Here is a 16,934-nt window from a genome sequence, read left to right as displayed (position 1 = left end):
CTCAAAAAATTAAATATGAAACTGCTATTTGACCCAGTGATCCCACTTCTAGGAATATATACTAAGAAATCTGAAAGACCAATAAAAAAGAATGTATACACCCCTATGTTCATAGAGCACAATTTACAACAGCTAACATCTGGAAACAACCCAAGTGCCCATCAGCTGATGAATGGATAAAAAAGTTCTGATATATTTTTATCATGGAATACTATGCAGCAGTAAAAAGGAAGAATCTCTTACCCTTTAAGATAGCATGGAGGGACCTGGATAATATTATGCTAAATGCTATAAGTCAGTAAGAAAAAGACAAGTATCACATGATTTCACTCATATGTGGAATCTAAATAACAAAATAAACTAATGAATGGAGTGGATCCAGAGACATGGAAGCATGGAACAGAGTGCAGAACCTCAGAGTGAAGGCAGGGGAGGGTGGGTAGGAGGGAGGTAATCAATCAAGGACCTTGTATGCATGTATGCATGGCCCATGGACCAAGACAACGGGGTGGTGAAGGCCTGGGACAGAGGTGGGTTGGAGAGGGTCAATGGGGGAAATAGGGGACATATGTAATATTTTCAACAATAAAGAATTATTTACAAAATAATAAGAAATAAAAATAAAGATCAGGAGAGGTAAACCAATCTCTATGGTTACAGAAGAGGGAGTTTGAGTTTACTCACTCATTAGGCTAACAAGGGAAGATTATTATCACTAGAAGCCCAGTGCACAAAATTTGTTCACAGGGGGCCGGTGGCGGGGGGGGGGGGGGGTAAGTCCCCTCAGCCCGGCCTGCACCCTCTCCAATCCAGGACATCCCTCTCACAATCCGGGGCTGCTGGCTCCTAATGGCTCGCCTGCCTGCCAGCCGGCCTGATCACCCCTAACCGCCTCAGCCTGCGGGCCTGATTGTCCCCTAACTGCTCCCCCGCTGCCAGCCTGATCACCCCCTACCTGTTCCCCCTCCTGGCCTGATCGCCCCCTAACTGCTCCCCCCTGCCGGCCTGATCGCTCCCTAACTGCCCTCCCCTGCCAGCCTGATTGCCCCTAACTGTCCTCCCCTGCTGGCCTGATCGCCCCCAACCGCCTCTGCCTTGGCCCCCGCTGCCATGGCTTTGTCAGGAAGATGTCCAGTCTAATTAGCATATTACCCTTTTATTAGTATAGATTATTTTCAATTTCATTCCAATATAACATTTTTCTACCTAGACCTGGCAGTTATAGTTTGTGTATTAGTTATTTATACTGGTAAACTCCTTTCTTCTCACTCACTAATATACTGTAAGCTCCAGTGTGAGAGGGACTGTGAGTTTTCATTTATATATCTCCATATGCCTAGTACAGCACCTGGCAAAATATTGTACACATAGCACATGTATGTTTGCTGCATTACATTAAAAAAAAAAAAAATCAAGGACAGAAAGAAGAGGAAACTTCCTCTGTATTACTTCTGGAAAGTATGGGGAGGCACATTAGGACAACATTAAAAGAAAACTTCTTTAGCACTGGTTGCTTCAGAAGTAATGTCCCTTCACCTTTGAAGAATTAAAAAAAAAAATGCTGCATGTCCATTGGCAAGGATGCTGGGGATATCCTCTATGGATCTGGGAGCTCACATTTTCTCGGAAAATGTCTACGAAGCACTAAAGGTAGAAAGGAACTTTGAGATCTACTTCAAATTTTTAAGATTCTGTTTCTGAACAGGACTGTCCTCAGAGACTCAGATTTAAAAAAGCAAGTGAAGAAAGTGAGGAGAAACAAATCTATCCTAGAACTTATACTAGAACAAGCAGGACCAACCCCACTGGAAATCTGTAATTTGATAATGCAAAAGCTCAATCCTACTCTATCAGAGAATTAAGTACCAGAACAAACCTTTGCACATGAGGCATTTCACATGTGTTATTTTCATTTCATCCTTGATATTATTCCAATTTTATAAAAGGACACTGGTACTGAGAGCATAAACAATGAATGGGCCCTAGCCGGATTGGCTCGGTGGATAGAGCGTCAGCCTGCAAGACTGAAGGGTCCCAGTCTTGACTCTGGCCAAGAGCGCAAGCCTGGGTTGTGGGCTTGATCCCCAGTAGGGGGCGTGCAGGAGGTACCCAATCGATGATTCTCTCTCATCATTGATGTTTCTATCTCTCTCTCTCTTTCCCTTCCTCTCTGAAATCAATAAATATATTAAACACACACACACACACTGAATGAATTTTGAACTTTGACTCAAACCATGTTCTTCCCACTGGACCTTCCTGCTTCCAAGATAAATTAATGCTGGTAAAATACAACATTGCTACTTTTATGAACTGGCATAAAAAACTTAATTTTCGTGGGGGATGCAGGAAGAGACTGGACAAAAATCGTACACCTATGGATGAGGACAGTGGGGGGGGGGGGAAGGTGGGGTGGGAACTGGGTGGAGGGGAGCTATTGGGGGGAAAAAGAGGAACAACTGTAATAATCTGAACAATAAAGATTTAATTAAAAAACAAAACAAAAAAAAACCCTTAATTTTCTACTGACTTAATTTCCATACCATAAATTTATGCTTGCATGTCTGTCTTACCACTTATTTCAAGTTCTGCCCAATGTGATTTCTTTCCATTTGCTGCTTCCTCAGTGGACATAATTGTGTACATCTTCCGAGGGTCAGGGGGCTCGTATTTTTCTTTGGGCATGCCTGTTGAATTAAGAAAAGAAACCAATCAGTACTATGAAGAATCAAATAACCGAAAAGAACATCTTTTTAAAAAAATAGACACCCATATTATAACCTCTAAATAACATTTCCCATTAGGAACTCCTTGAAGAAATGGAGGATTGAACAAGTTAACTGTAAAAAAACATTTCTGAGAACCAGACAAATTTGAAAAACTAAATATAAGTTGATATCAAAGGACTATTGTTCATTTTGCTTGTGGGTGTTAATCCTTACCTGTTATAGACACATTCTGAAATATTTAAGTGGAATGAAATTTCACTCTTGTGCATATTCCCTCAAACTTCCCGCCCAGTTTTACTTCACTTTCTTCATTTGGATGAACCATAACCCACTTTAACCAACTCTCTGCCTGCACAGCTAAACATAGCTAGAGAAAAACTTACCATTATGTTAATTTATAGTAGAGAGCCAGTCAGCAATCATTTCCCTCAAATAAACTCATTACATGGACAAGAATTTATACTGTAAATTCCTAGCCCCTTCTTCTATTTGACTTCTCCAAATCTCCAACACTCATCCCTCTATCTTCCTGCTCTTTTATTTTCTCATTAAAACAGAAAACCAGAAGAGGCTTTTGTATGAACTCTGACCTATGCCCATCTACTCTCTTTAACTAGGGACAAAGTGCCTGCCCTCCTGGCACTTTATTCTACCCCATCACCTTGCCTACAAGGACATTTCTTGGCAATTTGCTCCAATGTCAAATTTTCCCTCCACATCAGAACTTTATCTTCTATACATATACATGGCACATTTTCCTCTATTACAAAAAAAGTCTTAACCTTATTTCTCCCTCCAGTTTTCACACTTTTTTCTCTCATCCTCTTTACAAGCAAAAATCCTCAAAAATGTGTATGCTATCAGTCTCCTAGTCTTCTCCCAGTTAAACCCATCCAAATCAGTACATGCTTTTAATATTCCATCAAAAACTGCCAAGAAAACCAGGGACCTCACATGGTTATATCGAAAGTTCGTTTCTCAGACCTTTTATTTATTCTCTGATCAATACGTGATGTAGATAATCACTCCCTCCTAGAAACATGTCTTTCACTTGGTTTCGAGGATATCTTTTCTCTTGGTTTTGCTCTTAATCTCTCTAGATTTAGTCTTTTGTTAGTTTTTTCTACAGAATTGGAATTAACTCCACTTTATCAACAGAAACCTGAAGCTCAAAAAGGTTTAAGCAATTTAACCAGTGCTACAAGACTGGGAAGGTAACAGAATCAGGCTTTGAATATATCCAACTAAAAATTAAAGCTACTGTTTAAGTGAAATAACGCAATCACAAAAATTTCACTTAGATGAGGTACTCAGAATAGTCAAAATCAGAGGCAAAAAGTAGAATGGAAGTTGCCAGGGACTGGGGAAAGAATGGGAGATAATTGTTGATTGGGAGACTTTCAGTTTAACAAGAAGAGTTATGGAGATGGCAATGGTTACACAATATTATGAATGTGATAACACTGAACACCACACTTAAAAATGTGCTTAAAATGGTAAATTTTTAAAAATATGTTTTTATTAATTTTAGAGAAAGAGGAAAGGAGTGGGAAAGAAACATCAATGTGAGAAACATCAAGGGGTTGCCTCCTATATGCACCCTGACAGGGGACCAAACTTGCAACCTGAGCATGTGCCCTGACCAGGAATTGAACTGGTGACCTTTCAGTATACGGGATGTCACTCAACCACCTGAACCACACTGGCCAGGACTAAAATGGTAAATCTTATGTTAAGTATATTTTCCCACAATAAAAATACTGGAAAGAAGTTAAAGTTACTTTCTTTATGCTGTGCTACCTCCCTACTGATGGGGCGTAGTGCTATTTTTCAAACACAGAAATGGCTTTGACTGTGTAGTGAAAACACAGAAAAAAGAAAGTTATCCCAAAAAGCTGTTTGAACAAAGAATATGAATGGTCAGAAGAATCATCTGTGTAAGAAACAGCACATCTACTTCTTTGTTTTGTTAAATATTGATTTAAAAACTATCTTCGTATATTTTAATTTCTTCAGGATAGAAAAACTGACTTTATAGCCTGATACAAAATACTTAACACTGAACTATACTGTTAAGAACTGTTCCCATTCTGTCTAGAGGACATTCTGGCAAAGCAAGTGCCCTTTCTGAATGATACGGATATACCAGCAATAACCTAGAGAACATAAAATGTTGTGTAAGACTACCAGAATTGATAACATCCTTTAAGATCATCCAAATGCCATTATTCTGATCAGAGTCTATTTAAAAAACAATCATTTGATCTTTATGAGCTTATCCAAATAGAATTTAATAATGAAGAAATTACTCTGTAGAGCTGAGGTTAGTATTTCGGTCCTATAATTAACCACTCTTACTTCTTAGTGAAAGTTCAGAAGTCTGATTTACCAATCTCATATAAGCTTAATGTAAACCAATATTCAGAGTTTGATCACACCTCTAAGAATCAATAAAAGTGTATTGAACTAAGATATCTGAAAACCAGGCTTAGGGCTTGGGGGTCATTCCATCATAATCATGCTTTCTGCCATGGCAGCCAACCACTCCCTTTGTTTCCATAACTTGACATGAGTTGTCTTAAAATTTAAGAGACGGGCCATTACTCTAAACTTGAAAGCAGTAAGGTCTTCTATATTTCCCAAAACCCAGAGTGAGGAAAAAAGAATACATTAGAATAAAAGAAATGGTAACAGACAGTCAAGCTCTTTCAAGGAGCAGCAAGAGAAGCACAACCTCACCCATTTTTCTGGGAGTCCAATAAAACTCAGCACTGGAGACTAGGTAGAGATGTAAGAATACATATAATTTAAGATTTTCCCCATGACTTTGAAATCAACAAAGCAGATCTTACTCTCTAAAAAATACAGTACATCACTGTATTTTAAAAAAAAGATTGAAAGGTTTCTAAAATAGACTTGAAAACTGTTGAGGTGAATGACAAGAGACTCTTAAAAAAATAGCTAGGCCAAGGGAGTCAAGATGGCTGCCGCCGGGAGAGCAGGCTGCAAGATAGTGTGTGAGCGAGAGAACGAAAGGAGAGTGCATGGACGTGCGGGGAGTGTCTGTATTTGTGAGTGAGGGACAGCTATATTCCAAGGGACTGTTGGGAACTGGTGGACCGGGCTCCCCTGGCCGGCCAGCCTCTACTGCTGTTGAAATCTCTCCCGGAGCGCCGGCTATGCCACAGAGACCGTGCCATCTTGAAGGCGAGACTGGCTGTGATCGGAATCCCACAGATACCTATCAGGACCATACAACCACAACGCCCAGGGACCAGCTGCCTCAGCTGCGAACCCACGAACACCGGGACTCCAGACTCCCCAACTGCGGGCACCTAAAATGTCTGTCCAGAGGGAGACAAAGTGGCAACGAATGTGAGGACGGGCCCTGCGCCTTTTCACAGAGCAGACAGAAGGAACAGCTGAGCCCTAACCGGTTTGGCTCATCGGATAGAGCGCCGGCCTGCAGACTGAAGGGTCCTGGGTTTGATTCCGGTCAAGGGCATGTACCTTGGTTGCAGGCACATCCCCAGTAGAGGGTGTGCAGGAGGCAGCTGATCGATGTTTCTTTCTCATCGATGTTTCTAACTCTCTCTCTCTCTCTCTCCCCCTCTCCCTTCTTCTCTGTGAAAAATCAATAAAATGTACTTTTTTTTAAAAAAGAAAAAGAAAAAAAAAAGAAGGAAGAGCTGAATCGAACAATACCCACCCGGAATTGGCAAATTAAACACAGCTGGTGAGGCAATCCGTGGATGGAAAGGACAGATATCACCTAGAGCAGTGGTTCTCAACCTTGGCTGCACATTAGAATCACCTGGGAATCTTTTTAAAATCCTGATTTCTGGGCCTCATCCTCTGGAAATTCTGTTTCTTTGTTATGAGGTGAGGCCACAACATTAGTAACGTGAAAAGAAACAACATCCACACAATAGGGGTGCCAGAAGAAGAGGAAACTGAGCAAGGAATAGAAAACCTGTTTGAAGAAATAATAACAGAAAACTTGCCTGATATAGAGAAGAAAAACTCACACAAGTCCAAGAAGCTCACAGAGTCTGAAATAAGATGAACCCCCAAAGATTGACACCAAGACATATTATAATTAAACTAGAGGCCTGGTGCATGAAAATTCATGCACTAGAGGGGGGGGTCCCTCAGCCCTGCCTGCCTCCTCTCTCACAGTCCAGGAGCTCTCAGGGGAAGGCAACGCCCCCATCACACCTCTGCTGCTGCCACTGCCGGGAGTGCAAGCCTCGAGTGGCCCTGGGAAGCTGGGCAGCCGCCATCCAAGGCTTGCCTGCACTTCAGGCCGGCCCTAGGCGGCTGGGGGGCTGAGGGGACTGGGGGACTCCGGTACTGTTACTGTCACAAGAAAAGACATATAGATCAATGGAGCCAAACAGATAACCCAGAAATCAACCCAAGCCATTATGCTCAATTAATATTTGACAAAGGAGGCAAGAGCATACAATGGAGTCAAACAGTCTCTTTAATAAATGGTGCTGGGAAATTTGGTCAGATACATGCAAAAAAAATGAAACTAGATCACCAGCTTACACCATACACAAAAACAAACTCAAAATGGCTAAAGGACTTGAATGTAAGACGGGAAACCATAAAAATCCTACAAGACTCCATAGGCAGCAAAACAAAAGACATATGTCATAGCAATATCTTTACAGACACAGCTCCTAGGGCAGGGGTGGGCAACCTTTTTGTGAGTGCGTGCCAAAACCAGCAAAATCTGACTCAAAATTCTTTTGTGTGCCAACACTAATTTTTTGAGAACATGTTACGACTCCTTGATATCTCTTAAGGTGTACGTATGTGAAGAACCTTGAAGAAATAATAAAATTCATTCGAGCGACAAAAACACATATGATGATGAAAAATACATTTATTTTTTAATGTATACATGTACACTGATAGTCCGACAGAAAACTTGATGACTCCATTTGATATTATCAGTGGGACTTTTGCTGCTGCATCACTGATGACAGAGATTTTACATCAGGTTGATATTTCGTGACCTTCAGGGATATGCACGAGCTACTACTTTCATCCGTCAGGCTACTCCTAATAGGAGACTTAACAAAATTCATCACTGAGAACAAAGATTCACAAGCGTATGTGGATGAAACCAAAACACTGGTCAGATCTAGGAAGGCAGAGAGAGTTAAGGCAGAGGCATAGAAATTACTCTTCCCCTCTCTGGTCAATCCATGTCTATGGTCTTTAAGATAACTTGTTATGTAAAATTATTTATTTATCTAAGATGCACCTACACTGAATTTATCTGAAAAATAAAAAAGTCGATATTAAGAAAAAAAATAATAAGTGGAAGATTATAAGAGAGGGTTTCGCGTGCCAGCAAAAGTTACTGGCGTACCATGTTTGGCACGCGTGCCAGGGGTTGCCCACCCCTGTCCTAGGGCAATGGAGACTACAGAGAAAATAAACAAATGGGACTATATCAAAATAAAAAGCTTCTTCACAGCAAAAGAAACCATCAACAAAACAACAAGAAAGCCCACTGTATGGGACAACATCTTTGACAATGATATTTCCGACAGGGTGTTTAATCTCCAAAATTTACAGAGAACTCATACAACTTAACAAAAGGAAGATAAATCATCCAATCAAAATATGGGCAAAGAATCTAAATAGACACTTTTCAAAAGAGGACATACAGAAAGCCCAGAGATGTATGAAAACATGCTCAAAGTCACTAATCATCTGAGAAATGCAAATCAAAACAACAATAAGATACCATCTCACACCTGTCAAAATGGCTATCATCAACAAATGACAAGTGCTGGCGAGGATGTGGAGAAAAAGGAACTCTCCTGCACAGACTGATGCAGCCACTGTGGAAGACAGTACAGTGGGGCCTTGACTTACGAGTTTAATTCGTTCCGTGACGGAACTCATAACTCAAATTACTCGTATGTCAAATCAAAAAGTGAACGAGTGAGACACGTGATGCTGGGCTGATGTTGTGGCGTTCACTTTGACATTCACTGCGCCAACTAGCGGTGGGGTATCTGAAGCTGGCTTGTAACCCGAATTTTAGCTCGCAACTCAAAGCAAAAAATCGGCTGAGAGACGGCTTGTATCTCGAAAAACTTGTTAGTAGGGACACTCGTAAGTCAAGGCCCCACTGTATGGAGTTTCCTCAAAAAGTTAAAAATGAAACTCCCATTTGACCCAGTAATCCCACTTCTAGGACTATATCCCAAGAAACCAGAATCGCCAATCAGAAAGGATATATGCACCCCTATGTGCATATATAGCAGCACAATTTTCAATAGCTAAGATTTGGAAACAGCCTAAGTGCCCATCAGCAGATTAAAAAACTGTGGTACATCTACAGAATGGAATACTATGCCACTATAAAAAAGAAGGAACTCTTACCATTTGCAACAGCATGGACTGACCTGGAAAGCATTATGCTAAGCGAAATAAGCCAGTCGCAGAAAGATAAATATCACGTGAGCTCACTCATATGTGGGCTATAATGATCAACATAATGTCATGAACAAGAATAGGTCCAGAGAGGGAGAACCAAGATGGCGGCATAGGTTAACGCCGGAGTTTGCTGCTTTGAACAACTACTTCAAAAGTGAAACCAAAAAACGGAAGGGACATCACCCAGAACCACAGGAACGCTGGCTGAGTGGAAGTCCTACAACTAGGAGGAAAGAGAAACGCATACGGACACTCAGAGGAGGCACAGTGCTGAAGTCAAATTCTGAGGTGCGGAGTGCGCGGAGCGGGCTGGCGGCAGAGGGCGCAGTTGGCGTTTTCAATCGGGAGGGAGTCGCAGACTCTGAGCTCCAGATCCGGGCGAGTCTTTAGGGACCCAGACTCAAACGGGAGAAGCGGGACTGTCTGGCTTCGGTCAGAGCGAGTGCAGCTTTCTCTCTGAGCTTTACAGCGGGTGCTGGGACTCAGAGAGGCAGAGCCCCTGGGGACAGGACTGAGAGCCGCCATAACTACTCTCTCCGGCCCACCCTGTTGATCCTGTGCGACCTGCCCCGCCCAAGCCCTGCACAGAGGCATTTGGCGGATAGCCTCAGGCAAAGGCTAGATTAGCACCTCCTTAGAGGACAGAAGTTCTCTCACTGCTGACACAGCTGATTCTCATAGCCACTTGGCCTGGAGGTCAAACCCTCCCTGGAATTAGCTACAACAATCAAGAATTAACTATAAGACTGCGAACAAAGACCACTAGGGGGTGCACCAAGGAAGCATAACAAAATGTGGAGACAAAGAAACAGGACAAAATTGTCAATGGAAGATATAGAGTTCAGAACCACACTTTTAAGGTCTCTCAAGAACTGTTTAGAAGCCGCCAATAAACTTAATGAGATCTACAAGAAAACTAATGAGACCCTTGATCTTATATTGGGGAACCAACTAGAAATTAAGCATACACGGACTGAAATAACGAATATTATACAGACTCCCGACAGCAGACCAGAGGAGCGCAAGAATCAAGTCAATGATTTGAATTGCGAGGAAGCAAAAAACACCCAACCAGGAAAGCAAAATGAAAAAAGAATCCAAAAATGCGAGGATAGTGTAAGGAGCCTCTGGGACAGCTTCAAGCGTACCAACATAAGAATTATAGGGGTGCCAGAAGATGAGAGAGAGCAAGATATTGAAAACCTATTTGAAGAAATAATGACAGAAAACTTCCCCCACCTGGTGAAAGAAATGGACTTACAGGTCCAAGAAGCGTGGAGAACCCCAAACAAAAGGAATCCAAAGAGGACCACACCAAGACACATCATAATTAAAATGCCAAGAGCAAAAGATAAAGAGAGAATCTTAAAAACAGCAAGAGAAAGAAACTCAGTTACCTACAAGGGAATACCCATACGACTGTCAGCTGATTTCTCAACAGAAACTTTGCAGGCCAGAAGGGAATGGCAAGAAATATTCAAAGTGATGAATACCAAGAACCTACAACCAAGATTACTTTATCCAGCAAAGCTATCATTCAGAACTGAAGGTCAGATAAAGAGCTTCACAGATAAGGAAAAGCTAAAGGAGTTTATCACCACCAAACCAGGATTATATGAAATGCTGAAAGGTATCCTTTAAGAAGAGGAAGAGGAAGAAAAAGGTAAAGATACAAATTATGAACAACAAATATGCATCTATCAACAAGTGAATCTAAGAATCAAGTGAATAAATAATCTGATGAACAGAATGAACTGTTGATTATAATAGAATCAGGGACATAGAAAGGGAATGGACTGACTATTCCTGGGGGGGAAAGGGGTGTGGGAGATGCGGGAAGAGACTGGACAAAAATCGTGCACCTATGGATGAGGACAGTGGGTGGGGAGTGAGGGCGGAGGGTGGGGCGGGAACTGGGAGGAGGGGAGTTATGGGGGGAAAAAAAAAAGAGGAACAAATGTAATAATCTGAACAATAAAGATTTAATTAAAAAAAAAAAAAACGAATAGGTCCAGAGACAAATGGTAGGGGAGGGGGGAGTTAGAGAGCAACCAAAGGACTTGTATGCATGCATATTAGCATAACCAATGGACACAGTCGGTGGGGGCTTGCCTGGGGTAGGAATGGCTGGGGAGTGGGGTCAACTGGGGAAAAAGGATACATATATAAAACATTAGACAATTAAAAAAAAAAAGCTAGGCCAGAGTCAGCAGGTATATAGCACTTGCCTAGTCACTCTCCTACTCCTCCAATCCAGTGCCAGGCATCGCTAGTGATCCTGGCAGCATAAATATCCATCCCCTTCTAGATCTCAAAGAAACAGTTTGTCATTACCTTAGAATAATTATTTATCTTGAAGAAACACAGGACACTACTCAGCAGTATACTTTCATTATTAAACACTGGGGGGTGGGGGGTGGGGGGGGGGGAGATTGTCCTTCGCCTAGCCAGCACACTCTCCAATCTGGGATCCCTCTCACAATCTGGGACTGCTGGCTCCTAACCACTCGCCTGCCTGCCAGCCTGATCATCCCCTAACCAATGATGGCCGGCGTGTCAGCATTTTGAAAAACCCTAACTAAACTGGTGCTGTGTCACATATAGAAATTTTCTGATATTTGCAACCATAGTAAAACAAAGATTTATATTTTTGATATTTATTTTATATATTTAAATGCCATTTAACAAAGAAAAATCAACCAAAAAAATGAGTTCGCGTGTCACCTCTGACACGTGTGTCATAGGTTCGCCATCACTGCCCTAACCGCTCCCCTGCCGGCCTGGTCACCCCCAACTGCCCTCCCCTGCAGGCCTGATCTCGCCACCAACTGCCCTCCTCTGCTGGCCAATTTGGTCCTGATTGGTTGGTTTCTATGCCAGACAGTGTCAAAAGCTCCGCTTCTTAGCCAGCCATTTGCTCCTCACAGTTGACCCAGACTTGATTCTGATTGGTCAGTTTCTATGCCAGTCAGCGTCTCTGCGCCTATCAACAGGGCCTGATCAGAAAGGCGGGGCTGATTAGCAGCCCCAGTGGAGGCCTGGAAAGAAATGGAGACACAGCTGCCACAGAGGCTACAGATCAGACCCTGCTTCTCTCTTCAGGCTCTCTGGGCCTGATTCACAGCCCCCTCAGCAGTCAGCGCTGGGTTGCCAAGGCGACCCAGCGCTGACTGCAGGAATGACTCCTGGTTGGTTGAGCCTCCATTCGTGACGGACCAAGGGTTTTTATATATTAGGGTTTTATGAAATGGTTTAAAAACACAGAACTATGACCACTGTGAGAAAGTTAGTGTTGCAAATCAGAACTGCAAACAATCACACAACAATAAAAGACTATCCTGGAGCATTTAAATGAAGGGCGGCCTAACTGCATACCATAAATTTAGAAAAGCTACCATCTACAACAGGGAAAAACATCAAGAATCCATAGTCTTTACCCCACAATTCCAGAAATGCTGTGTATATATATGTATATGTACATGGGTATAGTGCAGTGAAGGAGCCGGGACAGGACTCATAGGGAGGAGTTATAAGGAATTTATCAGAATCTAAAGTAAAAAAAAAAGAAATAAGACAAAAACAATTAAGGAAGCAGGCTGGAATGGAGCCATCCATAAAGCCCAGTGTAAAAAGTCACCCCCAGCCCCACCTATAGCCCCAAATAGATGAATAGTTCCCTAGTTACAGCCCTTAAATCTATTTTAACCATCCTCTGGCTAGTAGTAACTGGGAAAAAACAGCTGCTAGAGACAGGATCATATGGAAAGGGCATAGCAACTTCTTGGTCTATTTTTATGTCAGGAACCAAATTTAAGTTCAATTGAAATTGGGGACAAATATTTGAATGTTCCCCATGGGAAAAGGAATGCCTATCTAATAGAGGGAATATGTAAATGACTGTCACACTGCCACAAAGATGGCGGCTCCCACAGCGGAGGTGGGGTTTCAGTAACATAAGATGGCTGCACCCACAGCAGAGGTCAAGTTCCCGTAACGAACCTTAACGAGCAATTAGCAAGGATCTGAGGCTGAGTGGCACTGGGCTGGGGCAGGGGACCTGAGGCTGCTCCCCCCGCACAATAAGGCTTGACGGGGGGACTTCAGGCCGCACCCCCCACCCTGGCACTGCTTGATGGGAGACCTCAGGCCACGTCCCCCACCCGGTGGGGCTTGACGGGGGACCTCAAGGCGTGCCCCCCACCACAGGCTGGGAGACCTCAGGCCGTGCCCCTTACCCCATCGCCGGGCCAGGGGACCTGAGGCTGTGCCCCTTGCCTGGTGGGGCTTGACAAGGGTGGGGCCAGCTGGGTCTGGGTCCCGCTCAATTTGATATGCTGCAGGTGGGGGGGGGTCTTGACTCTGGGTCCCATGGCCCGCCCCAGACTCTGACAGGAGGAAGATTTTCACATACACTTTACTAATTTTCTTTCATCTCTGACAGTTCTATTTAGAGAAAGGCCAAATAGCAATATGAAAATATTTTCTCTAATTAATCCCCTTTTAATGTGAATGAATTTCGTGCACTGGGCCCCTAGTGTAATTAAAAAAACCAAAGCTAAAAAAATCACCAGTCATAACTGCCCATAGCCAACTAGTATGCCACAGCCTGCCTCTCCCCAACCCCATCTGTACTTAATCTTTAAAATGAGTCCCTAAGGGGAAACCAACAGAGGTGCCTAAGAACCCATCCACACCATCTATACTTATAAGCTATACTTATAATAGGGTAATATTATAAGTGGTCCAGAATACCATCACGTAAGGACTGATCAGCAGGCTGCAAGTGCTTCAGGAGCGAGTGGGCGGGGACTTGCAGTGTCAGGGATAGGGGTGGGGATTTGCGCCCGTGGGGACATGAGGCCAACTCCCAGCCCAGCGACCGACTGGGACGGCTGGGGACGTGAGACTGCCTCACTGGCTCCTCATGTGAAAGGTGCGCTGGGATACTCATTCTTATTCAGTGTAGTGGAGCGTGGGAATTGGTTTATAGGATCCAGTCCCACTTGGGGAAATGTTACTAGAGTCTGAGAGTAGATGTAAAATGGGGATCATATTTGTTTGCTCACAGGCTTACTGTAGAACAGACAGAGTCACCATTCTCACAGAATTCAGGATGCCCCATGTGCAAATCTAGAATGAAAAGTCAGCAACACCCCACATGGCCAAGAACTAGAAACTGCCCTTTGAAAGGAGCGGATGCAAAAGGACTGTGAGTCCCAGGAAGGAGAAGAGGAATGCTGTCCTTGCGGTTAAGAGTTTAAGGTAAAACTGGCATCAGAAAGTAGTGGCATAACACTGATGCCATGCAGTCATGTGGCAACACTGAGACATGGGACCCTTGGGACCAGCGGTTTCCAATGCCGTGGGAACCCCCTGCCCCCACCCTGGCTTCTGGGTGCCAGTTACAGACGACCACGTGTGCAGGGATGAGGGCTCCGGGCCTGCGGTGGCAGGGTTAGGGGACCTCCTCCCATAGTCTTCCCCAGCCTGCGCAGCAACAGGCTGTGAGGCGTGCGCCCACTGATGGCGTAAACAGGTGACGTCACCTAGAGGGGCCGATCAGGCGGTTTCCCTGAAGAGGGGCTCGTGCCCAGCTCAGAGGCGAGGAGGTACAGGCTTGGGGGCCACACGACTCCCCGCAGCCCCTGCAGCGTGGCCAGGTCTGTCTGGTTGTCGCAGGGCCTGGACAGTGCGGTGGCCACAGCGCTGGCGGCGAGTGCTGGGCGCCTGAATCCAGGGATCTGCCCAGACCCACAGGCCTTCCCAGCTAGACCGCTCCCTTCCTGCATCCCTCACCAAACCCGGGTCTGACCCTCATCCTCCCCACCAGATCCCAGGGACCCAACCTCCCAAATGGTGACCTTTGACTGCACGCCCTCATCCTAACATTTCAGTCTCAGAACATAACACCTCCCTTAACCCCCTTACCTCTGATCTAACCTTTAACAGGTGCCACTGCCAACCACATCTGCAAATCTATCCTTTGGTATTTACCCAAAAGAAGTAAAAATGTATGTCCACAAGAAGACATTTATATAAAATGTCATCCATAACAGCTTTATTCATAATTGCCAAAACCGGAAAATAACCCAATGTCCATCAACAGTGAAAGGACAATCAAAATAAACAAAATAAATAAATAAAACTGCCCCACCCTCCTGTAACACCACTCTCCTCCTGCCCGGCCCCCCACCTTTCTCTGTGGAAGCTGCTATTGCTTCCCATGAACTCAAACGAAATAGGATTAATCAAAGAAGAATATGTCCGAGCAAAGACCTTGAACTAAAGAAGAAATAAAGTAACTAATATACATGAGAAAAGTTAACTTCAAAGGTAATCAAGTAATTGCAAAGGAAAGATACCTGGAACATCTAAAAAATCACAGTATTCAGTACTGGAGAGGGTGTGATGAAACAGACACCAGATAGCACTGCTCTGGAGTATAGGGACAGCATTTCTGGAGACGGTTTGACAGGATGTAGCAAATATTTAGGCTCCTGGGCTGGATGATTACATTTCCAGGAATTTATCACACATAATAATCAGAAAGTTGGGCCACATATCATCATCATAATAGTAAAAGGCTAATATGCAAATGGTCATCACGCCATGACACTGTAACGACTGAACAGCAGGAGGCTGCATGCGAGGCAGGTGTGGATGGGCGGGGACTTGCAGTGTCAGTGGGTGGGGACTTGTACAGGCCCAGGATGTGAGGCTGCCTCCAGCCTGGCGCTTGGCTGGGGGACATGAATAGCAATATTAAAATATTTCCTCTAATTAATTCCCTTTTAATGTGCCATTAGTTAGAAATAACATCAATTGAATTAATCCGTTCCAGACCCCCAAATGATCCCATTTTAAGTTTTCTTATACACAGTACATGTCTAATGTACTGTTTAGTCTATAAACACTTTAAAAACAAAAATGACATGAAATATAAATGAAAACGTAACAAAAAGGAATGTGATGTACAGTAAAAAATGAAAATTTACATACACTAGAACTTACCTTTAATGTTGAGAGCTACTGATGACTGAATTTGGAGAGGAGAGGAGGAGGAATGTTATTATTTGGAAGGGGAGTCCCATAAAACGTCAGGCAGCTCTTCTTGTAGGTTTCTTTGTTTCTCTGCTCCACTACAATTTGCTTCAGGCTCAGTGGGCCTCTGTCTCACTAAAAACCTATCCAATGATGTTTGTTTTCGCCTGCTTTTTTTTAACACCTGCCTACAGTGAAACAGTGCAGTCAGTGAAGAAGTTTATCGCAGGGTTTGCTACTTGTCAGGGTGATATTTCTCAATAAAACTTTGCATTTTTCCCCATTTCTCAAGCATTTCCTTGATTAATGAAGTAGGAATATCTCCCTTCCCTCTTCCTCCTCTGAAGAGAGCTCCTCGGCTGCCATCTGTTGCTGCTCCCTCTGAAGGTCTTGGGAGGACCTGGGTGGTCAGCTCAGTGTTGTGGTCCTCCACCAACTCCTCCACATCATCACATCCACTTTCAAGCCCACGGACTTGTCCAGAGACAATATCCTCCACAACAGACGCAGGCTCATCCTCAAAGTCCTCAAGTCTCGTTCAGCAACAATCTTGGGCCACAATTGCTTCCAGGCCGATTGCATGGTCCTGGAACACACTTCCCCCCATCCTTTGTCTATAAGCTTCAAGCAAGTGAGGATATTAAGATGTTCCTTCCAGAACTCCCTGAGGGTTAAATTCGTTTTAGAGGTCACCTCAAA

The 16,934-nt window shown here is 43.7% G+C and overlaps 1 protein-coding gene across 5 annotated transcripts in view; it reads right to left on the bottom strand.

Moving 5' to 3' along the window:
* Positions 1–16,934, bottom strand: part of CNOT6 (CCR4-NOT transcription complex subunit 6) — a 68,545-nt gene that overhangs the window by 35,940 nt on the left and 15,671 nt on the right. For 3 of the 5 annotated variants that reach the window (XM_036312538.1, XM_036312539.1, XM_036312535.1), the window contains one exon: positions 2,574–2,687. In XM_036312538.1, the coding sequence (XP_036168431.1) occupies positions 2,574–2,685 (112 nt within the window). In that variant the 5' untranslated portion in view covers positions 2,686–2,687. Of the gene's footprint in view, positions 1–2,543; positions 2,688–16,205; positions 16,390–16,934 lie in introns of those variants that run through there. The other 2 variants (XM_036312537.1, XM_036312540.1) reach the window with 2 other exon arrangements.

The sequence above is a fragment of the Myotis myotis genome, unplaced genomic scaffold (assembly GCF_014108235.1).
Source record: "Myotis myotis isolate mMyoMyo1 unplaced genomic scaffold, mMyoMyo1.p scaffold_m19_p_6, whole genome shotgun sequence".
Taxonomy (NCBI): domain Eukaryota; kingdom Metazoa; phylum Chordata; class Mammalia; order Chiroptera; family Vespertilionidae; genus Myotis; species Myotis myotis.
Note: the sequence above shows the minus strand (reverse complement) of the source record. Positions and strands in the feature narration are given on the sequence as shown.